General features: G+C 48.8%; 2 protein-coding genes and 1 long non-coding RNA gene across 3 annotated transcripts in view; 2 read left to right on the top strand and 1 right to left on the bottom strand.

Annotated features, from left to right (window-relative positions):
* The window catches only part of LOC106727641, a 24686-nt gene extending 9576 nt beyond the window's left edge, over positions 1-15110 (bottom strand). The window contains exons 1-2 of the long non-coding RNA XR_001363874.1: positions 14949-15110; positions 13428-13503 (exon numbers count right to left, since the gene is read on the bottom strand). This is a non-coding gene — a long non-coding RNA (uncharacterized LOC106727641). The remainder of the gene's footprint in view (positions 1-13427; positions 13504-14948) is intronic.
* RPL11 (ribosomal protein L11) lies at positions 10787-15749 on the top strand. The gene is given in 6 exon segments (XM_014546914.1): positions 10787-10859; positions 11606-11756; positions 12551-12657; positions 13941-14072; positions 15117-15227; positions 15671-15749. Coding segments are annotated over 6 exon segments (537 nt in total). The 5' UTR covers positions 10787-10853; the 3' UTR covers positions 15701-15749.
* Positions 15750-15840: 91 nt separating this feature from the next.
* TCEB3 (transcription elongation factor B (SIII), polypeptide 3 (110kDa, elongin A)) overlaps positions 15841-17936 on the top strand; it is a 35364-nt gene continuing 33268 nt past the window's right edge. The window contains exon 1 of the mRNA XM_014546913.1: positions 15841-15977. Coding sequence (XP_014402399.1) covers positions 15861-15977 — 117 coding nt within the window. The 5' untranslated portion in view covers positions 15841-15860. The remainder of the gene's footprint in view (positions 15978-17936) is intronic.

The raw sequence follows: 17936 nt of genomic DNA, 5'->3' as shown, positions 1-17936 counted from the left end.
ATATTTCTTTATTGATTTCAGAGAGGAAGGGAGAAGGAGAGAGAGATAGAAACATCAATGATGAGAGAGAATCATTGATCGGCTGCCTCCTGCACACCCCACACTGGGGATCAAGCCCGAAATCCAGGCATATGCCCTTGACCGAAATCAAACCCGGGACCCTTCAGTCTGCAGGCCGACGCTCTATCCACTGAGCCAAGCCGGCTAGGGCTCAAGTAAATTCTTACAAAACAACAACACAAAACTGTAAAATGTTATAGTCAGGAGGTGCTGCTGTGTGTACTGTTCTTCCTCTTGCCCTGGCCCTTTTTCCTCCTCCATCCTGGGCTCTGAGATAGAGCCCTGACTAGAAGAAAGCATCTCAGGGTGGTTTCTGGAAGGAGGGGGTGGCCTGGGGCCTTCATTCCCCCGTGCGTTCGTTCAGCAGCCCTGTGAGCCCTTCCCCTGACAGGGACCGCACTAGCCACCAGGTACCTTGGGTGACAACGTGGGCTGCCTGCCAGGCGGAGCTCAGGGTCCAGGCTGGGGAGGTGTGGGGTGGAGAGTCACAGGCTTGGACAGAGAAGGCCTGCATCTGAGCTCCAGCTCACGCTCCCCTGGGCTTTCACCCGTCTCCCTAATCCTCTAGTTTCTCTTCCGTAAAAGGGAGAAAGTAGTGACACTGCCTGCCCATCCCACAGGGTGGATCAGGGCTGGCAAAGTCTGCAGAGATGTTCATGGTCCAAGGACATGCTCTTCTGGGAGAATAACAGGGAGTGACAGCCAGTTCCAATGCCCACCGCAGACATCAGCTTAACAGTATATCATAACACACCATCGTTTCTTGAAGCATCGTTAAAAGATCAACCTTAGAAGGACCCGGGAAAGTTATCATTCATCCATGTGCATTTGTGGATCCCCTACCATGTTCCCGGCCAAGGTGAGGTAGGGGAGGGGGTCTGTCTGGAAGTACAGACATAGATATGGCCCTTCCCATGGGGGCCTGATAAGGGAGCAGAGGGGACGCGTAAGAAAATAGCCAAACTTCATTCAGCCATTCCACTGACGGTTGCCAGGCCACGGGGGACACAATGGAACAACACAGCCTCTGCGCTCAGGAAGCTTTCAAAGGCGGTAGGTGAAGCAGAACTTCACCAAATAGCCCCTCAAATATATAATTACCAACTGTGATGAGAGTAAGAGGAGGAAGCACAGGGTGCTATGAAAGCTTATCATGGGGGACCTTGATTTAGTGGCGATGGGAGGGTCAGAGAAAGATCTGAAGGAGTTCCATAAGAGGTGAAGGGGTGGGGAAGGAGAGTCCAGGTGGAAGACACAGTACGTGCAAAGGCCCTGAGGTGGGAGCGGGAGGAGCACTCCTGAGGCCAGTGTGGCTGAGACCCAGTGGGTGGAAGGGATGGGTCTCCTCTGTGGCTGGGGAGGAGCAGAGCCCGCAGGGTCTGGTGGGCCCTGCTGGGAGCCAGTGAAGGGTTGCAGGGGAGGGGCGGTCAGAGTGGGTGTTCATTCTGGGAAGAGCACTGAAGGGGCAGAGTGGAAGCAGGTTGGCACAGTGGTGGCTGGTGTAAGGGAGGTGGCGGTGGGGATGCAGGAAAGGGGACGGAGTGAGAGCTGTAGAGGAGATAAATGACTAGTGTTGGATTTGCCCCGGGGGAGGTGGCAAGAGGGGTCCCAGTGTGACCAGCTCTGTGAATGAGGAGGGTCTGATTAAAGCTGACTTGAGGGGCCTGGGCAGGCCTTCCCATGGAGCAAATCTCCCCTGGGCTGTGGAATGGGTTGCAGCCCCCCCCGGTGGACAGAAAGGAGGAAGACAGTCTCTATAGCTGAAGCCGGAGGCGCAAGACTGTGTGCTTGGGGAGCCCACAGTGAAATGAAACTAACGTTTGTTGAGTCCTGGCCATGTACCACGTCTATTCCAAGTGTTTTACTTCATCATCTCACGTGACCCCCACAACAACCCTACGAGGTCGGTGCTATCGTCACTCCCATGCTATGGATGAAGAGACTGAGGCTCAATGGGGCGCTGCCGTGGGGATGTGAACGACAGCCAGGCTGCCTCCAGACGTGCCCTTTAGCATTGGTGTCATACCGCTCGTGTGGTGGGGTGACTAGAGTCTGGAAGAGTTGGGGAGGGGAGAGGGGAAAGGGGAGAGGGGTGAGGCCAGGCTGGAGAGATGGGCGGGGGCCAAGTCCTGCAGGGCTGCCGTGTGGGGATGGGGATCTGGACTTCATTACAGCAGAATGGGTAGCACTATCTTAGGGTGAGGGTGATGAGATCGGGTGTGCTTGTTTGAGAAGCCACTCTGGGACCAGATGGAGGGAGAAAAGCCAGAGTGGGGAGACTGAGGCAGGGCATGGAGGAGGGCAGGGAAGAGGCCACTGCCACCGCAGAGGGCAGGAGTGTGAGGCTGGGGCAGCAGGGCTCCAGGCAGGGTCAGACTCCAGGCAGGCAGTTCTAAGAAGAGTCATCGGTGGTTGGCAGGCGTGAAGTGAGGGGTGAGCAATCACACTTGGGTAACGGCATGCTGCTGTTTATTTCATTCACGCATAGAGCATATTTTTATTGAGCATCTACTAAATGCCATGTCCTGGGCGAAGTGCTGAGAACACAGAGAAGAAAGATAGAATTGCTAGCCTGGAGAAGCCAAGAAGGGAGGTGGGAATTGCTGGAAGAGAAAGGAGGGCAAGAGACGGATTGCTTTGGCTGGGGGTGTATCAAGTTAGAGGGGCCAGGGGATAGCCAAGTGACAGTGTCCAAGGGGCATTGGATAGAGGGTCTGGACTCTGGAGAGAGGTCAAATTTAAGACACAGGATTTAAAAAATCAAGACTTGAGCACAACTTGGTAGGCTTATTGAAAAGCATTGAATAGTACACTCAAAATGAGTACATTTTTATAATATATAGATTATACCTCATTAAGGCTAAAAATGCAATTAGGAAAAAAAACAAACCCAAACAGGTCCCAAATTTTCTAGGAAGTCATGAAACAGGGAGGAGAAGAATATTCCAGACAGAAGAGAGAGGGCAGGAGTGAAAGCCTGGTGACATGAGTGGACGTGGGTGACATGGGTGGACGTGGGTGACAGGAGTGGACGTGGATGAGGGTGAGGGTGAGGGTGACAGGAGTGGACGTGGTCCAATTTGGGCAGCTTGGGAGGGATCGGAAGGGGAGGTTGCCTCACTCTCAGGCCAGTTGTACTAGTCACGTTACTGAGCACTGACCCCCTGTAGGGGTGGCAGGGAGCTTTGTATCCTAGATCAAATCAAGCCTGCCTGACTGCAGAGGGGAGATGCCTCCCTCATTTTACAGACGGGGAAACTGAAGTTCAGAGAGGTTAAGAAGTTACCTACAGTCACATTGCCTTTTCAAAGGGATAGAATCAGTCCAGTTGGGTGGGTTGACTCTGAAGTTGGGCTCCTAATTAACACCCCATGAGCTTTGCCACATGCAACAAATGTCCCCATCCAAGCACGGGCAGGCAGCGGTGGGTTGGGACCTGGGAGCCCACTGTAGGGAGACCTGGGGTTAAGACACTGGCGCCACAATAGCGCCACCTGCTGGCCAAGAATGGAAAGATGCTCACTCCCCAGCTTGGCGCACACAATTCTCTTTTTCTGCCTCTTTCCTCAATCCTGTTCCCTCCCAACAGCCCTGGGAGGCTAGCAGGCAGGGATTGTTGTCTGGCCTCAATTTACCAATGAGGAGACAAGGCTCAGGGAGGAGAAGATTTCTCCAAGACGATTCAGAGAAGCAGAATGTTTGCCACATCCCACCTGTCCCCAGTGTGGACTCAAGCCCCCTGAGGGTCCCCCACGGGCATTTTAGGGGCATCTAGGCCAACGCCCTCCCTTTCTGACTCACAGATGGGGAAACTCCCAGGTGAGTCTGGGCTCGATTCCCAGTAGGGGGCGTGCAGGAGGCAGGCGATCCCTGACTCAGCTGTGGAAAGGTCCAGTGTCCCTTTGTAGCCAGAATAACTGAGTGACGCCTCGTGACAAGGTGTGATCTTTCTGGCTTGCTACACTCTCTGGGCCAAGCGGGTCCCCACCCAGGAAATCTCCTCGCTCGAGCTGCACGGACACAGGTAAGACCAGCTCACTGCCATCTCGCCAGCCCTGGTCCACGTTGTCTCTGCTGCTCACCGGCTATGTGCCCTTCCTTGCACGAGGCCCTCCACTTCTCTGTGCCTCAGTCCCCTCAGCTCTGAGATGGGGAAGCCATTCCCCGCCACCCAGTTGTTGTGAAGATCAGACGAGGTCGGTCATGTGTATAATCCGCTGGGCACCGTGCCTGGCACCGAGTAGGTGCACAAGAAACAGGTGTCAAATTAATAACTGGTGGCTGTTTTTCTTTCAGTTTGTTCTTGCCCTGGCGTGTGTGTGTGTGTGTGTGTGTGTGTGTGTCCGCCCGCCTTTGTGTAGTTTTCTGTGTTGTTTTTTTTTTAACTGAAAACATATATACTTTTAAATATATTTTTTATTGATTTCAGAGAGGAAGGGAGCGGGAGAGAAACATCAGTGATGAGAGAGAATCATTGGCTGGCTGCCTCCTGCACGCCCCCTACTGGGGATCAAGCCCACAACTTGGGTATGTGCCTTAGACCGGAATCGAACCCTTGCGTCCACAGGCCGACACTCTATCCATCGAGCCAAACCAGCCAGGGCTGGAAACATATTTGACTTTCAGAAAAATAATACACCAAACCTCTGCACTTCAACCTGTGCCGGTGACAAGGAACACAAGTGACTAGAAAAGAAGGAAATGGGAGAATTCATTACAAAGACTCACAGGCTCCCAGGGCTTGGACTGGGGTTCCTCTCTCTGCTTCTTCCTGGAGGCTTGCTGTGTTCCCCTCTCTCTCCTCCCCTCCTTCTCGCTCTCTCCCTCCCTCGAGACTGGCTTTCTCTACCCGGGTGGCCACCACCAACTCCTGCTTCTCCCAGTCACAGTCTCAGCCACGTGCAGAGACTCACCATCACGGACCCTAAACCCCAAACCAGGTTCCTGTCAGAGAGATTGTGAGCTGCCGGGTCCAATCAGATGTTGTCCCTTAAATATACAGTAAGCCCTAGAGTCCAATACCGACTTCTGCGCATGGGCCACAAAGTTTCAATGGCACTGTACGTGCGCGCCCACACGTGGTATTTTGTGGAAGAGCCACACTCAAGGGGCCAACGAGCTGCATGTGGCTCGCGAGCCGCAGTTTGCCGACCACTGCCCTAGCCGGTTTGGCTCAGAAGGTCACCACTCGCTGGAGGGTCAATGAGCTAATCCAAGCTCCTCTCGTAGGCAGGAAAAATGAAAGAGTTGAGAAGCCTCAGTTTTCGAGAGGTGGGGGTGGAGGTGACTGGAAATGGAATTCAGAGCTCCCGGAATCAACCCCAGATGATCAGAGTGTGACCTTGCCTGTCTAATCGCTGCCCACATTTTATAAAGAAGAAACACAGTCCAGAGGTTCGTGGTTTGTCCGAGGCTGCCCAGCCAATCAGTGGCAGAGCTGGGCCCAGAACTCAGGCCTCCTGGCACCACGGCTCAGCCTCAAGGTTTCAGAAGGCCAGGCCCGACTCCTCCGAGAGCAGTGTTGTCCCAGAGAACTTCCTGTTGATGGCAATGTCCTAATCCACCCTGTTCAGCATGGTGGTTAGCAGCCACATGGGGCTCGTAAGCACCTGAAATGTAGCTATTGTGGGTGAGGAACTGAATTTTAAATTTTACTTATTTTAAATTTAAATAGCCCTAGCCAGTTTGGCTCAGTGGATAGAGTGTCTGCCTGCAGACGGAGGGGTCCTGGGTTTGATTCCGGTCAAGGGCACGAACCTCGGCTGTAAGCTCCCAGCCTTGGTCGGGTGCATGCAGAAGGCAACCAATCGATGTGTGTCTCTCACAGCCATGTTTCTCTCTCTCTGTCTTTCCCTCTCTCTTCCACTCTTTCTAAAAATCAATGGAGCCCTAACCGGTTTGGCTCAGTGGATAGAGTGTCTGCCTGCAGACGGAGGGGTCCTGGGTTTGATTCCGGTCAAGGGCATGTACCTTGGTTGCGGGCACATCCCAGGTGGAGGGTGTGCAGGAGGCAGCTGATCAATGTTTCTCTCTCATTGATGTTTCTAACTCTCTATCCCTCTCCCTTCCTCTCTGTGAAAAATCAATAAAATATATTTTAAAAAATCAATGGAAAAAATATCCTCAGGTGAGGATTAAAAAAAATTTAAATAGCCACATGCGGTTAGCTACCATATTAGACAGGGCAGCTCTAGAGCTGGAAACCGTTGGTTTTCTTGGAAAAGGAGTAGAGCCTGGCTGGTGTGGCTCAGTGGTTGAGTGTCGACCTACGAACCAGGAGGTCAGGGTTCAATTCCTGGTCAGGGCACATGCCCAGGTTTTGGGCTCGATCCCCAGTGGGGGACATGCAGGAGGCAGCTGCTCAATGATTCTCTTTCATCATTGATTTTTCCATCTCTCTCTCTCCTTTCCTCTCTGAAATCAATAAAAAAAATACATATATATATGTAAATTTTAAATATATTTTTCTAGTTTTACTGAGAATCAAGGCCAAAACCCAGGCATGTGCCCTGACAGAGAATCAAACCATGACCTTCTGGTTCATAGATTGATGCTCAACCACTGAGCCACTCTGGCCAGGCAATAAAAAATATTTTTTTTAAAGTTGCCATAAGCCTCTTGGTAAATAAATCTTTGCATGTGTTCTCAATAATTTAATTAGAATAGGTTCCCAATGAAACAAAGGGTGGGCATTATTTTGGAATCTTCTGACACATACTGCCCAATTGCCCCTGAGGAAGGTTAGAGCTGCCATTGGACGGTGTTCGAACATTCGCACGCTGTGCACTGTCCTTGGTGCTGAGGGTTGGGCAGCTCTGCTCACGGCACTTAGTCTTGCTGGGGGGAGGGCAGGGTATAATAGAGTGGATGGTGGCAGATGCTAAGAAAACGCTAACGAAGGGAGAAGCCTTGACATGAGAGAGTCACTTTATAGCAGGTGGTCAAGGGGGCCTCTCCTATAATGACATTAAAACAGAAACCTGAAGCGTTGATGCCCAGTTCCCCAACCCTAAGTATTATCACATATTTCAGTTTAGAGATGAAGGGTCCTATTGTTATGTCCTTTTGAGAATTTATTAAGCACCCACTATATTCTGGATGCTGGAAAGAAAACAAAGCATTCAGTCAGCGGACTAGATAGAGTTAGGGTCTAGACCCGTGGTCGGCAAACTGCGGCTCACGAGCCACATGCGGCTCTTTGCCCCCCTGAGTGTGGCTCTTCCTAAGCCTTAGGAGTGCCCCAATTAAATTAATAACAATGTACCTACCTATATAGTTTAAGTTTAAAAAATTTGGCTTTCAAAAGAAATTTCAATCGTCGTGCTGTTGATATTTGGCTTTGTTGATTAATGACTTTGCTGACCACTGGTCTAGACTCCGCTCTCAAGAAATGCCGAGTTCCTCAAACTCATGGAAGGACTCATCCTCGCTGATGAGGCCGGTGTTTGAATGGACAATTGGCCTCATCATCAACTTCTGGCTTGGGCCTTGAGCCTTCTGACCCTCAATTATCCCCTCTGTGAAAAGAGGAAATATTCTCCTTTTTTCCTTATGAGTTTGAATTATTTATATAAAAATGCTTACTAAATTTTTCCAAGGCCTCCTCTCTTCCTCCCCTCACCCCCCCCCCCCCCCCCCCCCCTTCTGAGAGGTGAGTATTAGTAGAAATGGTAGCTTCCTTCTCTGGGCCACCCATTTTTGAGTCCATGAGACAAGAAGTGTTCTGTGTGGTTTCTGCGCTGCATGGTCTGCTTCTCTATAGGGAAGAAGGTTTCCTCTTCTGGAGCCTCTTCCCCGTCCACCAAGGCCTTCCCTCACCTCCCTTCCCAGCCTTTCCCCATGGGAGAGCCTCACCAAGGACGAGTGACCAACCCACCGCTGTGAGTTTGCTGTGTGTGACCCAGGACCCCTCTCCCAGCTCTGCCTTTAATGTAAAGTTCTGAGGAAGAGGCCGGTGTTTCCCTTGGCACTGACGGGAGCCTGAGGTTCAAAGCCGAGAGATTAGCTCAAGGACCTATGGCTGAAAGGAGAAACTCCATCAGGATCCTGATTGTCTGCCCGACCTAAGGCCCAGGTGCTGACCAGTCCTGCTGCTCTGATGGTCTGGCCTCCCACTTGGCCCTTAACTTCAAGCACCTTGATTCTTTCTGTACCTCTTCTGTCCAGTATGTCCAGTGAACTGATATGTCACCTTTTAGGGTGAAGATGATGTCTCTGATGGGCTTTGGCTGGGGTTTTTAGAGGGATAAGTATAATGACTGCTTAAAAAGCATGCATATTATGTACCGTCATACTAAAAGTCATTTCCCTAGAACAGCGGTTCTCAACCTATGGGTCGCGACCCCTTTGGTGGTCGTACGACCCTTTCACAGGGGTCGCCTAAGACCATCCTGCATATCAGATATTTACATTATGATTCATAACAGTAGCAACATTACAGTTATGAAGTAGCAACGAAAATAATTTTATGGTTGGGGTCACAACATGAGGAACTGTATTTAAAGGGCCAGGAGGTTGAGAACCACTGCCCTAGAAGGTCTTATACTCAATGATGCTGCCCTTGTTTACAAGTCTGCTTGTCCAAGGGCATATGGCCATTAGCTAGCCAAGACAGGGCCACCGCTGCCTTGAGGAAGTCTTTAGTAGCCCCCACGGCTCAAGGAGAAGCCTTGGAGTTGCTCTCGTGTTGCCTGAGTGTCCTAAACCTGCCCTTAATAATGCGTTTTTCTTTTTGCTGATGCGTTTGTGTCCTGAGAGTAAAGCACAGCAAGTCTTTTTGCCTCTGCCTCTCCTGACCTGGATGTCTCTCAAGCAAGGAAGGAGTGGGAGATGCTGGGCTAATTCCGCCCCCTCTGCTTCCTTTTGGGGACCTGACTGGTGCAAGAACCACAGAGCTGGGCTCCTGGGGAGGAAAAGGTGCAAAGGGGGAACCCTGGGGTGGCTTTTGGCCCTGACCTGGTTCATCCGCTCTTAGAACCAGATTGGACTCTGGCATTAGACTATAGACTTAAATAGCGTCTATAAAACTTACTAAACTTCTTGTGCCTTGTTTGTTCATCTGTAAAATGGGAAAACAAGATAGTATCTGACTCCCAGGGATGTTAAAGGTCAAGTGAATTGGTACCTGCCGGCCATGGTAAATCAGCAATTAATTAGCTATTCTCATCAACACAGTGTGGGTACTAGGTCAAGTGAGAGCTATTTGGGGGAAGTTCAGTGGAAAAAGTTGGGGGGGGGGCAGAGAGAATAAGACTGAACTTTGGAGGATGAACTCTCTTTTATCTTCTTAGGGGACATGTTTCCCTCGAATTATTTTCTTAACTTCACTTTGACAATTTGAGAGTCACAGAGAAGTTGCACCAACTCCCATGTATACTTCACTTAGATCCCCTAAATCTTAAATCAACCACATTTGCTTTATCCTTTTCTCTCTAAGTACAATATTTTTTTCGGAACCATTTGAGAGTAAGCCACAGTTATGATGCTCCTTTACCCCCAAATGGAATGTGTATTTTTTTAAACCCAAGGACATTCTCCTATGGAACCAAGGTTAAGTAATCAGAGCGAGGGCTGTAAATTAACATGGATACATTGTGAAGTCTACAGACGTCATTCAGATTTTGTCAGTTACCCCAAAAATATGCTTCACAGCAAAAGAAAAGCAGGATCATGTGTTGCGTTCAGTGGTCTCTTGATTCCAAGGTTTGAAGCAGCCCCTCCTTCGGCGCTGCCCTCTCCTGGAGGTCTGGCTGAGGCCCCAGCTCTGGGTGAGCCAGTGGCTGCTTGAAGGAGGAGGCTCAAAGGGAGGCCGTCTCCCTCCGCCCTCAGACCAGCTTCCCAGAGTGCCCTTTTGTCCCAATGGATGGAACAGAGACATCTAGGGGCCTCTATCTCCCCTCTAGCGAGGAGAGAAGGGGATTATGGCAGCATAAGAAAGCGGCTTGGCTCCTTTCCTACCGAAGTCCTCTAAGTTCTTCTTTCCCCATTGGTTCCTGTTAAAGGAACTGGCTGACTCAAGGTCAGCTCCTGCCTGGGATATGGATCCTGGCAACCTCTTGGGTCCTGCTGCTAAGGATTTAGTGTAAGTCAGGGCGCCCTCTTACAGTCAGGATTGGAGACCTCGTCTGTCAGAGACTGACCTATAAGCAGTCTTGGTGTCTGCAGGTGACCCTCTCTTAATTGTATACCATGTCTAACACTTTTTGGGGGGTTGCTTGGATACAGTAGGGTTATATTAATAACAAAAGTAACCACTTATTGTGGACTTACTATATGCTCTACACAGTTACCTCATTTAATGTTCACAATATCATGTGCCCATTTTAAAAATAAGGAAAACTGAGGTTGAAGGAGGTCTAATTAGTCAGCTGTCCAAGAGCATATAGCTATTGGCTAGCCAAGACAGGACCACATCTGCCTGTCTACACAGCTCAGGACTCAAGCCACTCTGTTCTAACTGTATAAATGTCATTTTTTGCAGAATAAATTATCTGCTTTGTAATTTGTGTGATTGATTTAATGCAGTTCTGGCTGTCTCTTCACGCAAGACCCACCAGGTCCTGAGACTGGACCAGGGGAGGAGGAGGGCCGGGAAACCCAAGTAAAACCCAGTCTGGAAGCTGGTGGTCCGCCAGCGTTGCCTGCAGTTGCTAGCAGTGCCCACGAGGGGGAAGCCGGCGCTACGCCGCGCCTCTCTCTCCCCCTCTTCTCTCTGGTTAGCGTGGGAAAGAGCCCGCCTCCTGTCCCATAAGGCCCTGCGCCGGAAACTTCACTCTCTCTTCCTGTCTCTCATCATGGCGGTGAGTATCCGAGGCCCGGGTTAGCTTCCCTTCATCCGCTTCCATCCACGGCCTGCCGAGCCCCCGAGGGCTGCCTCGCCCGCAGCCCGAGGAGGACGGAGCCGTCGCTGCTGGCCGTCCCGAAACTTCGGAGCCCCGCGGGCCGAGAGCGCGGAGCCGGCCCCCGGCGCCTCCCTCACGTCCTCCTCAGAGCGAGCTGGGGCAGCCGCCCGGAGGCCCCGAAGCACGGGCCGTGGGCTGCAGCGAGAGCGAGCGGCTTGAACGAAGGGGTCCGCACCTGTTTCCGGTCCCGAGGACCTGGGGCTTGGCCGGTGCTGGGGAACCTCGGCCGGGACCTCTGCACGGGAAGGGCCGCCGGCCTTTTGCCGCGGTCTCGGCGCTGCTTCCGAGTGGGATGGGGGACGCGGCATTAGCACGTGCTTCCCGTTTCCTCAGCAGCTAAATTCTGTTTTTCCTTTCCCCTCATCGGCCTTAAAATGGGGCGCTCCCCGTCACCCTGCATGTTGAGCCCCTGGGGGTTCCTCCTCGGTGTCTGTAACCTCGGGACCTGCCCGACGTTTCCGTTCCCCTCTTCCGCGCGTGGAGGAAGGAACAAGGCCCCGAGCTGTCTGCCCCGACAGTTGCTCAGTCCTTAGGGCTTCCGGTGGGAGGTGGGCTGAGCAGAGAGAAACGTGCAATGTATGGAAAGAGCGCTCGCAGCCGGGGCGGGCCGCGCGTGTGGTGACCGCCGCGCCCGCTGTTCACAGCAGGATCAAGGGGAAAAGGAGAACCCCATGCGGGAGCTGCGCATCCGCAAGCTCTGCCTCAACATCTGCGTCGGGGAGAGCGGGGACCGACTGACGCGGGCAGCCAAGGTCCTGGAGCAGCTCACGGGCCAGACCCCGGTCTTCTCCAAAGGTGAGTGAGTGGCGGCTCGCGGGGGGCTGGAGGCCGGTCTCCGCCAAGCCTTTTGAGCGCCCCATTTTGAAAGTGACGGATGACATCCCTTAAAAGCATTAACTTTTTGGCCTAACCCAAGAAATACCTTCCTTTTAGGGTTGGTTGTGGCGTTTGGACCACAAGGTTTTACTGTGAGCGGAGATTAGGACTGGCCCAAGCAAAGGTTTTCCAAGAAAGGGAGCGGGCGGAGGGGAAGTGCTGGGGAAGCAGTGAATGGCACTAGGCCTGATTAGCAAGTAGGGTTATATAGGCGGCACTGAACAGGGTCAGGTTGTGTTGCTTTCAGATAGTGGAATATGGCAAGTCCTTGGGTTCAGATCCCGCCGCTTATTGCCAACTGCGATCTTAGACAAGTTAGTCTCTCAGAACCTCATCTGTGAAATGGGGATGACAGTCCAATAAGATTTTGGCAAACATTAGCTATTGTTGCCCTAAAATGTTTTGTTTTTTTTTTGTAGAACACAATGGTCACCTTCCTTTCTAGGGGCCTGTTCTGGTTGTGAACTTACCTCCCCGAGACATTACGACTGACCTCTTAATTGCTTAAGTGTGGCTGAGTGACTTGGGGTGGGGAAAGTCTTTCTGCGTTTCCATGAAACCAATGAAAAGATGTAGGTGGCACTGGTTAGAAGACCACCACTCAGAGTGTGGATAGATCCTTAGTATCTCTTTGGAGTCGGGGCGGTGATGTTCTGGGGAATAGGCAGTGGGAGTATGACAACCCCTGACTCCCTGTTCCCCCCGCCCTGCAGCCAGATACACCGTCAGGTCCTTTGGCATCAGGAGAAATGAAAAGATTGCTGTCCACTGCACAGTCCGTGGGGCCAAGGCAGAAGAAATCTTGGAGAAAGGTCTAAAGGTGAGGCCCATCCTGGCACGGGGGTGATGCTAACGAGCACCAGTTTAACACATGTACCTTTTTTTTTAAGTGTCATTAACATATAACTTTATTAGTTTCATGTGTACAGTATGCTATTTATTGAAATTATCACAATAAACCTGATTGTCCTGTACAACATTAAAAAATAATTTTTTCTTGTGATGAGAACTTTTAAGATTTATTGTTAGCAACTTTCAAAAATGCAACACAGTATTATTAACTATAATCACCATGCTGTATGTTACATCCCCATGACTTTTTTATAACTGGAAGTTTGTTCCTCTTGACCCTCTTAACACATCTCTCTCTCTCTCTCTCTCTCTCTTTCTCTCTCACACACACACACACACACACACACACACCAATCTTTTTTTTGGCATCTAGGAGTTTTGTTTTTTAGATCCCATCTGTAAGTGAAATGATGGTGTTTCTTTCTCTGTCTGATTTATTTCATTAGCATAATACCCTCAAAGTCCTTGGCATTATATTGCAGATGTCAAGATTTTTTTTTTATGGCTGAGTAGTAGTCCATTGTATGTGTATATATACCACATATTTATCCATTCATCCCCTATTGAGCAACTTAGGTTGTTTTCATGTCTTGGCTATTGTAGATAATGCTATAGTGAACATAGGATTGGGTGTGTCTTAATTTTTGGGGAAACCTCCATACTGGTTTTCATAGTGGCTGCACCAATTTACATTCCCACCAACAGTGCACAAAAGTTCCTTTTTCTCCACATCCTGACAACACATATCTTTTTTATAATAGCCATTCTGCCTGGTGTGAGATGTTATTCCATTGTGGTTTTGATTTGCTTTTCCCTAAAAAGAGGAAGGGAGAGAGAGAGAGAAAAAAAAACCACATCAATTTGTTGTTCGACCTATTCACGCACTCATTGATTCTTGTATGTGTCCTTACTGAGGATCGAACCCGCAACCTTTGTGTAAGGGGTTGACACTATGACCAACTGAGCTGCCCAGCCAGAGTCATCTGTATGTCTGAACTTCTAAAGGATTATTCCTGCATTTGGCAGAGTTGAACTATACTCTGATGTTTCCTGGGGGTTTTCCCTGCCCTTGGAAAGTTGGGAAAGTTCTGTGAAATCCATAGTTGGGATGTGATTTGGTGTAGTGGGGAAACCAGATTTTGTTTCTGATCAAATTGTATTTCTGCGGTGCTGAGTGTTACAAGCCAAGTTCGTTATTTTGGGGGGATTTGAGTTGACAAGGAGTGTGATTGGCTACATTTATCTCCTCAGGTGCGAGAGTATGAATTACGAAAAAATAACTTCTCAGATACTGGAAACTTTGGTTTTGGGATCTAGGAACACATCGATCTGGGGATCAAATATGACCCAAGCATTGGTATCTACGGCCTGGACTTCTATGTGGTATGAATATTTGGTCTTTTCCACTCCTTCTCTGGGAGGGAGCATGGAATCGGCTACTCCTTTATTTCATGTGTGCTATTTTGATGTTCGGGTGTTGGATTGAAACTTTGAGTGTTGTCTGCCTTTATCTTCTTTCCTTTTGGAAGATGTGCCTCATCTGTGCCCTGTTTAGGGATGCAGCACTGAACTAGACAGACAAGGTCATTGCTCTTGTGAAGCTTAAAGTCTAGGATCTAGCAACCACCAATATGGCTGTAAGATGGAGGAAGAGACAGTGTTGTCCAGACACTGAATTGAAAATTTGAGAGCGAGTGTTGGGCGCCTCATTTGGCATTTGGGTTGGCTGCACTGAGGCTGCTCTTTCCAGCTCCTTCCCTTAGCCCCTGCGGGAGGGTGGCTTCCATCCAGAAGGAAGGTTTGGTGATGTGATTGGTTTGTCTCAGGTGGGGATTTCAATGTAGGAATGACCATCTGTGTTACTGTTATGATTTGGTCCAACCATCAAACTAAATAGCAAAACCAGAAGTCCTGACTGGTGTGGAACCTGAATGATGGCAGCACCCTTGTCGGAGTTAGATATCCAAACAGTAATGAGAATCAGGTGCTCGTTGGGAGTCAGGAAACAGCAAACCTAATTTAAGAAAGACTTTTTGCTCTGAAGTGGAAGGAGTGAAATAAAACTATTTCTTTGTCACTTCGCAGAATTTTAAATTCTGTACAATACATATGTGGTAAGGTTGTTCTTAATATTGCTTTTAAAAATTAAAAGTGCTTTGGAAATTGGGAAGCAGTGGTAGAGAATCCTTAGCTGCCACTGGAAGTGAGGTAGGGAGGAGGGAAGGTGCAGCCAAGTTCCATCCTCCAAAGCAAACCTACAGTGTGTGTGGTGGTGTGTTGTCCACGGTGCTGGTACCAGTTCCATCAGTTCCAGGATTACTGGGCCACCAGATGACTCTTGAAGATCGATCTCTCCAGTGTGTGAGTCTTGTCTGTCTGCTGTTGACTCTGAGCTGGCGAGGTGACTGTTGGTTATTCCTGGGACAGGTGCTGGGTAGGCCAGGTTTCAGCATCGCAGACAAGAAACGCAGGACAGGCTGCATTGGGGCCAAACACAGAATCAGCAAAGAGGAGGCCATGCGCTGGTTCCAGCAGAAGGTAAAGCTGATTTATCTCAGGTGAAATGGTGGAATGTGGTGAGTGGAGTTGGGATTTGGGGATGCAAAATCTACCACCAATTGGTTGGTAGCTTCTTTGAGATAGAATATTTGAGCAACTTGGTAAGTGGGGGCTTCCAGGGTTAATGGTTTAAAAGAACACCCAGAATTGGGGCTTTTCTCCACCTCCATGAATGCTGATAGCTCGGAGGGTGGGAAAACGGCTCTCCTAAGAGCCCCCTTTTTCTTGGGGGATGTAGTGCAGTTGAGCACAGTGTAGCAGTTGTTAAAACTGGCCCGTTTCTGTTTAGTTCAGAATGGGTATGGGATTCAGAGCCAAATCCATGTATCAGATTTGACTTCTCAAATGAAACATTAGCCATTGCTGCAATCTTTGCTGTTGCCTCCTGTTCTGAAAAAAAAAATAAATCTCTTCTCTTTCAGTATGATGGCATCATCCTTCCTGGCAAATAAATTCCCGTTTCTATCCAAAAGGCCAATAAAATGTTTTCAGTGAAATGTACGTTACTGTGTGTGTTCTGTGAAAGGAGCCTGGCCATATTCAAGTCCTTGGACCTCAAGCCATTAAAGCTTCGATGGGAATAGCTGGTAACAACCCTGTCTTCCCGAGTGGATGCCAGTGTTTCCTGGCAGGTCTAAGCCTGAGCTGTACAGCATCGCCTGTGCTCGCCACAGCCTTGTTGATAAGCTGTGGTGCAGTCGTCACAGGAGACTGATTTTAGCGGGGAAGGTACGATTGGGGCTGGGGTTAGAGCCTTGATTAAAGGTAGGGTGCAGTGTTTCCATGTTTCACTCTGATTCTGTTCTTCCCTAGAGATTTTACTAACACTGATGCCTGGTGAAGGGATTACAGGCTTCTGTATGATGCTTGGGATTAAATTTTGGTTTAACTGTTCAGACTCAGTTTTCCTTTAAAATGAGAGTCTATAAGGTTGTTAAGAGGCAATATAAGTAGAGAAGAGGTTGGTCTTTGAAGCAAGTTTCCTGGATCGATTCCCACCGTCTTCTAGGTGTGTTAACCTTAAGCAAGTTAATCTCTGCCTCAGTTTTCTCATCTGTATCATGGAGGCAATAATAATAATGCCCTCAGAGGCTAAAAGGGGTTAGTACTTGTAGGGTGTCTAGACTTGTACCAGGCACGTGGTGCTCAAAAAGGGATAATTTTGTGTTAATGTATGAGAAATGTTTCTCATAATCAGTTTGCTCCCCTTTTAGTGTGAAAGTGGAACTTCCTTGCCTGCATATTTCCAGGTCACTGAAGTGACATTCAAAAGCCACCATTTCTAACTTACTCTCTTGTGACTAACAAGTTCAGTTGTCCTTGGACCACCTTTCATTGCTGTTCATGGTGCTGTAATGTTAGCTGTTTTCATAGGTATTTTAAAACCCAGAGATTATTTAGTGTGTCCAGTTTTTTATGAAAATGTGACATTTTGTCTTCCTGATAATAAAGTCTTCTTACCCAATAAGACCAGATCCAGTTGGCTACAGGGAAGAATCATGAAATGTGTTGCCATATACATTTTATTTCATTTAAAATACAAATGTGCAACCACTTTTCAATCTTTTACTGTAGGGCCAGGGCTATCACCTTGTAAACAGAAAGAACTTATGAAGGGGTCTTGATTCTTGGAATTCAGCTTCATTTTTATAGGGGGAGCCTCATTAATTTTTTTTAAAATATATTTTATTGATTTTTCACAGAGAGGAAAGGAGAGGGATAGAGAGCTAGACATATCGATGAGAGAGAAACATCAATCAGCTGCCTTCTGCACACCTCCCACTGGGGATGTGCCCGCAACCAAGGTACATGCCCTTGGCCGGAATCGAACCTGGGACCTTTCAGTCTGCAGGCCGACGCTCTATCCACTGAGCCAAACCGGTTAGGGCAGAGCCTCATTCATTTTAACTTCTGTAATTATAGTAACAACTACTGGAATGAATATTTTTTAGAATAAATTTCTTGGTGTTGGGTGCTAGCTGCTATGGGAAGTTGCATGTTGTACAGAGGAGATGGAGAGCATTTGCTAGTTTCATCTAAAAGCACTTCAGAAATATGGACAGTGGAAGTCCCTCTACTGCTGTCCTTGTGCATGTTACTGATAGTACTTTGCTGTTTGCTGTGTATCTATGTTTTTATGTTTGTATTACTATTTAATTTTAACAGTATAAACCTGCCTACCCTTCATTTGGTCCTGCTGTATTCTCAGTTGAGTCAATTTCTCTGTTTTAAAATTAAACTTCCTGGGCTCCTGGCTCATTGAAAAAAATAACTCTTGGGAGTTCAGAGATCTAAAAAAATAATAACTCTTGGGAGTTCAGAGATCTAACTGGGTTTTAGTGCTAGCTCTAGCTATATTTTAAGTGAGTCATGGAACATCTTGGGGACTGGAGCAAGTGGGGGTACTTCCTTATCCAGTTTAGAGCAGATAGTACCAGGAAAGCTTACCCTGTTTTGGTTAGAAGCTTGGTTCCAAAAAGATATAACACTGGGCTCTAAAGCATTGATATTTTGGGTTGAGCTGCTAGAAGGTGGATGGGATCACCTGGGGAATTGTTGAAACCCTTGGGCCCTGCCTCAGACCTCTACTGCATTAGGAACTGCCTTTAACAAGATCTGCAGGTGACTTGCATGCCCACACTAATGTATAGAAACACTCTCCGCATCCTAATGCCAGAACAAAGGGGG

Source organism: Myotis brandtii, unplaced genomic scaffold (genome assembly GCF_000412655.1).
Source record: "Myotis brandtii unplaced genomic scaffold, ASM41265v1 scaffold456, whole genome shotgun sequence".
NCBI lineage: Eukaryota > Metazoa > Chordata > Mammalia > Chiroptera > Vespertilionidae > Myotis > Myotis brandtii.
The sequence above is the reverse complement of the archived record's forward strand: the minus strand, read 5'-3'. Positions and strand labels throughout refer to the sequence as shown.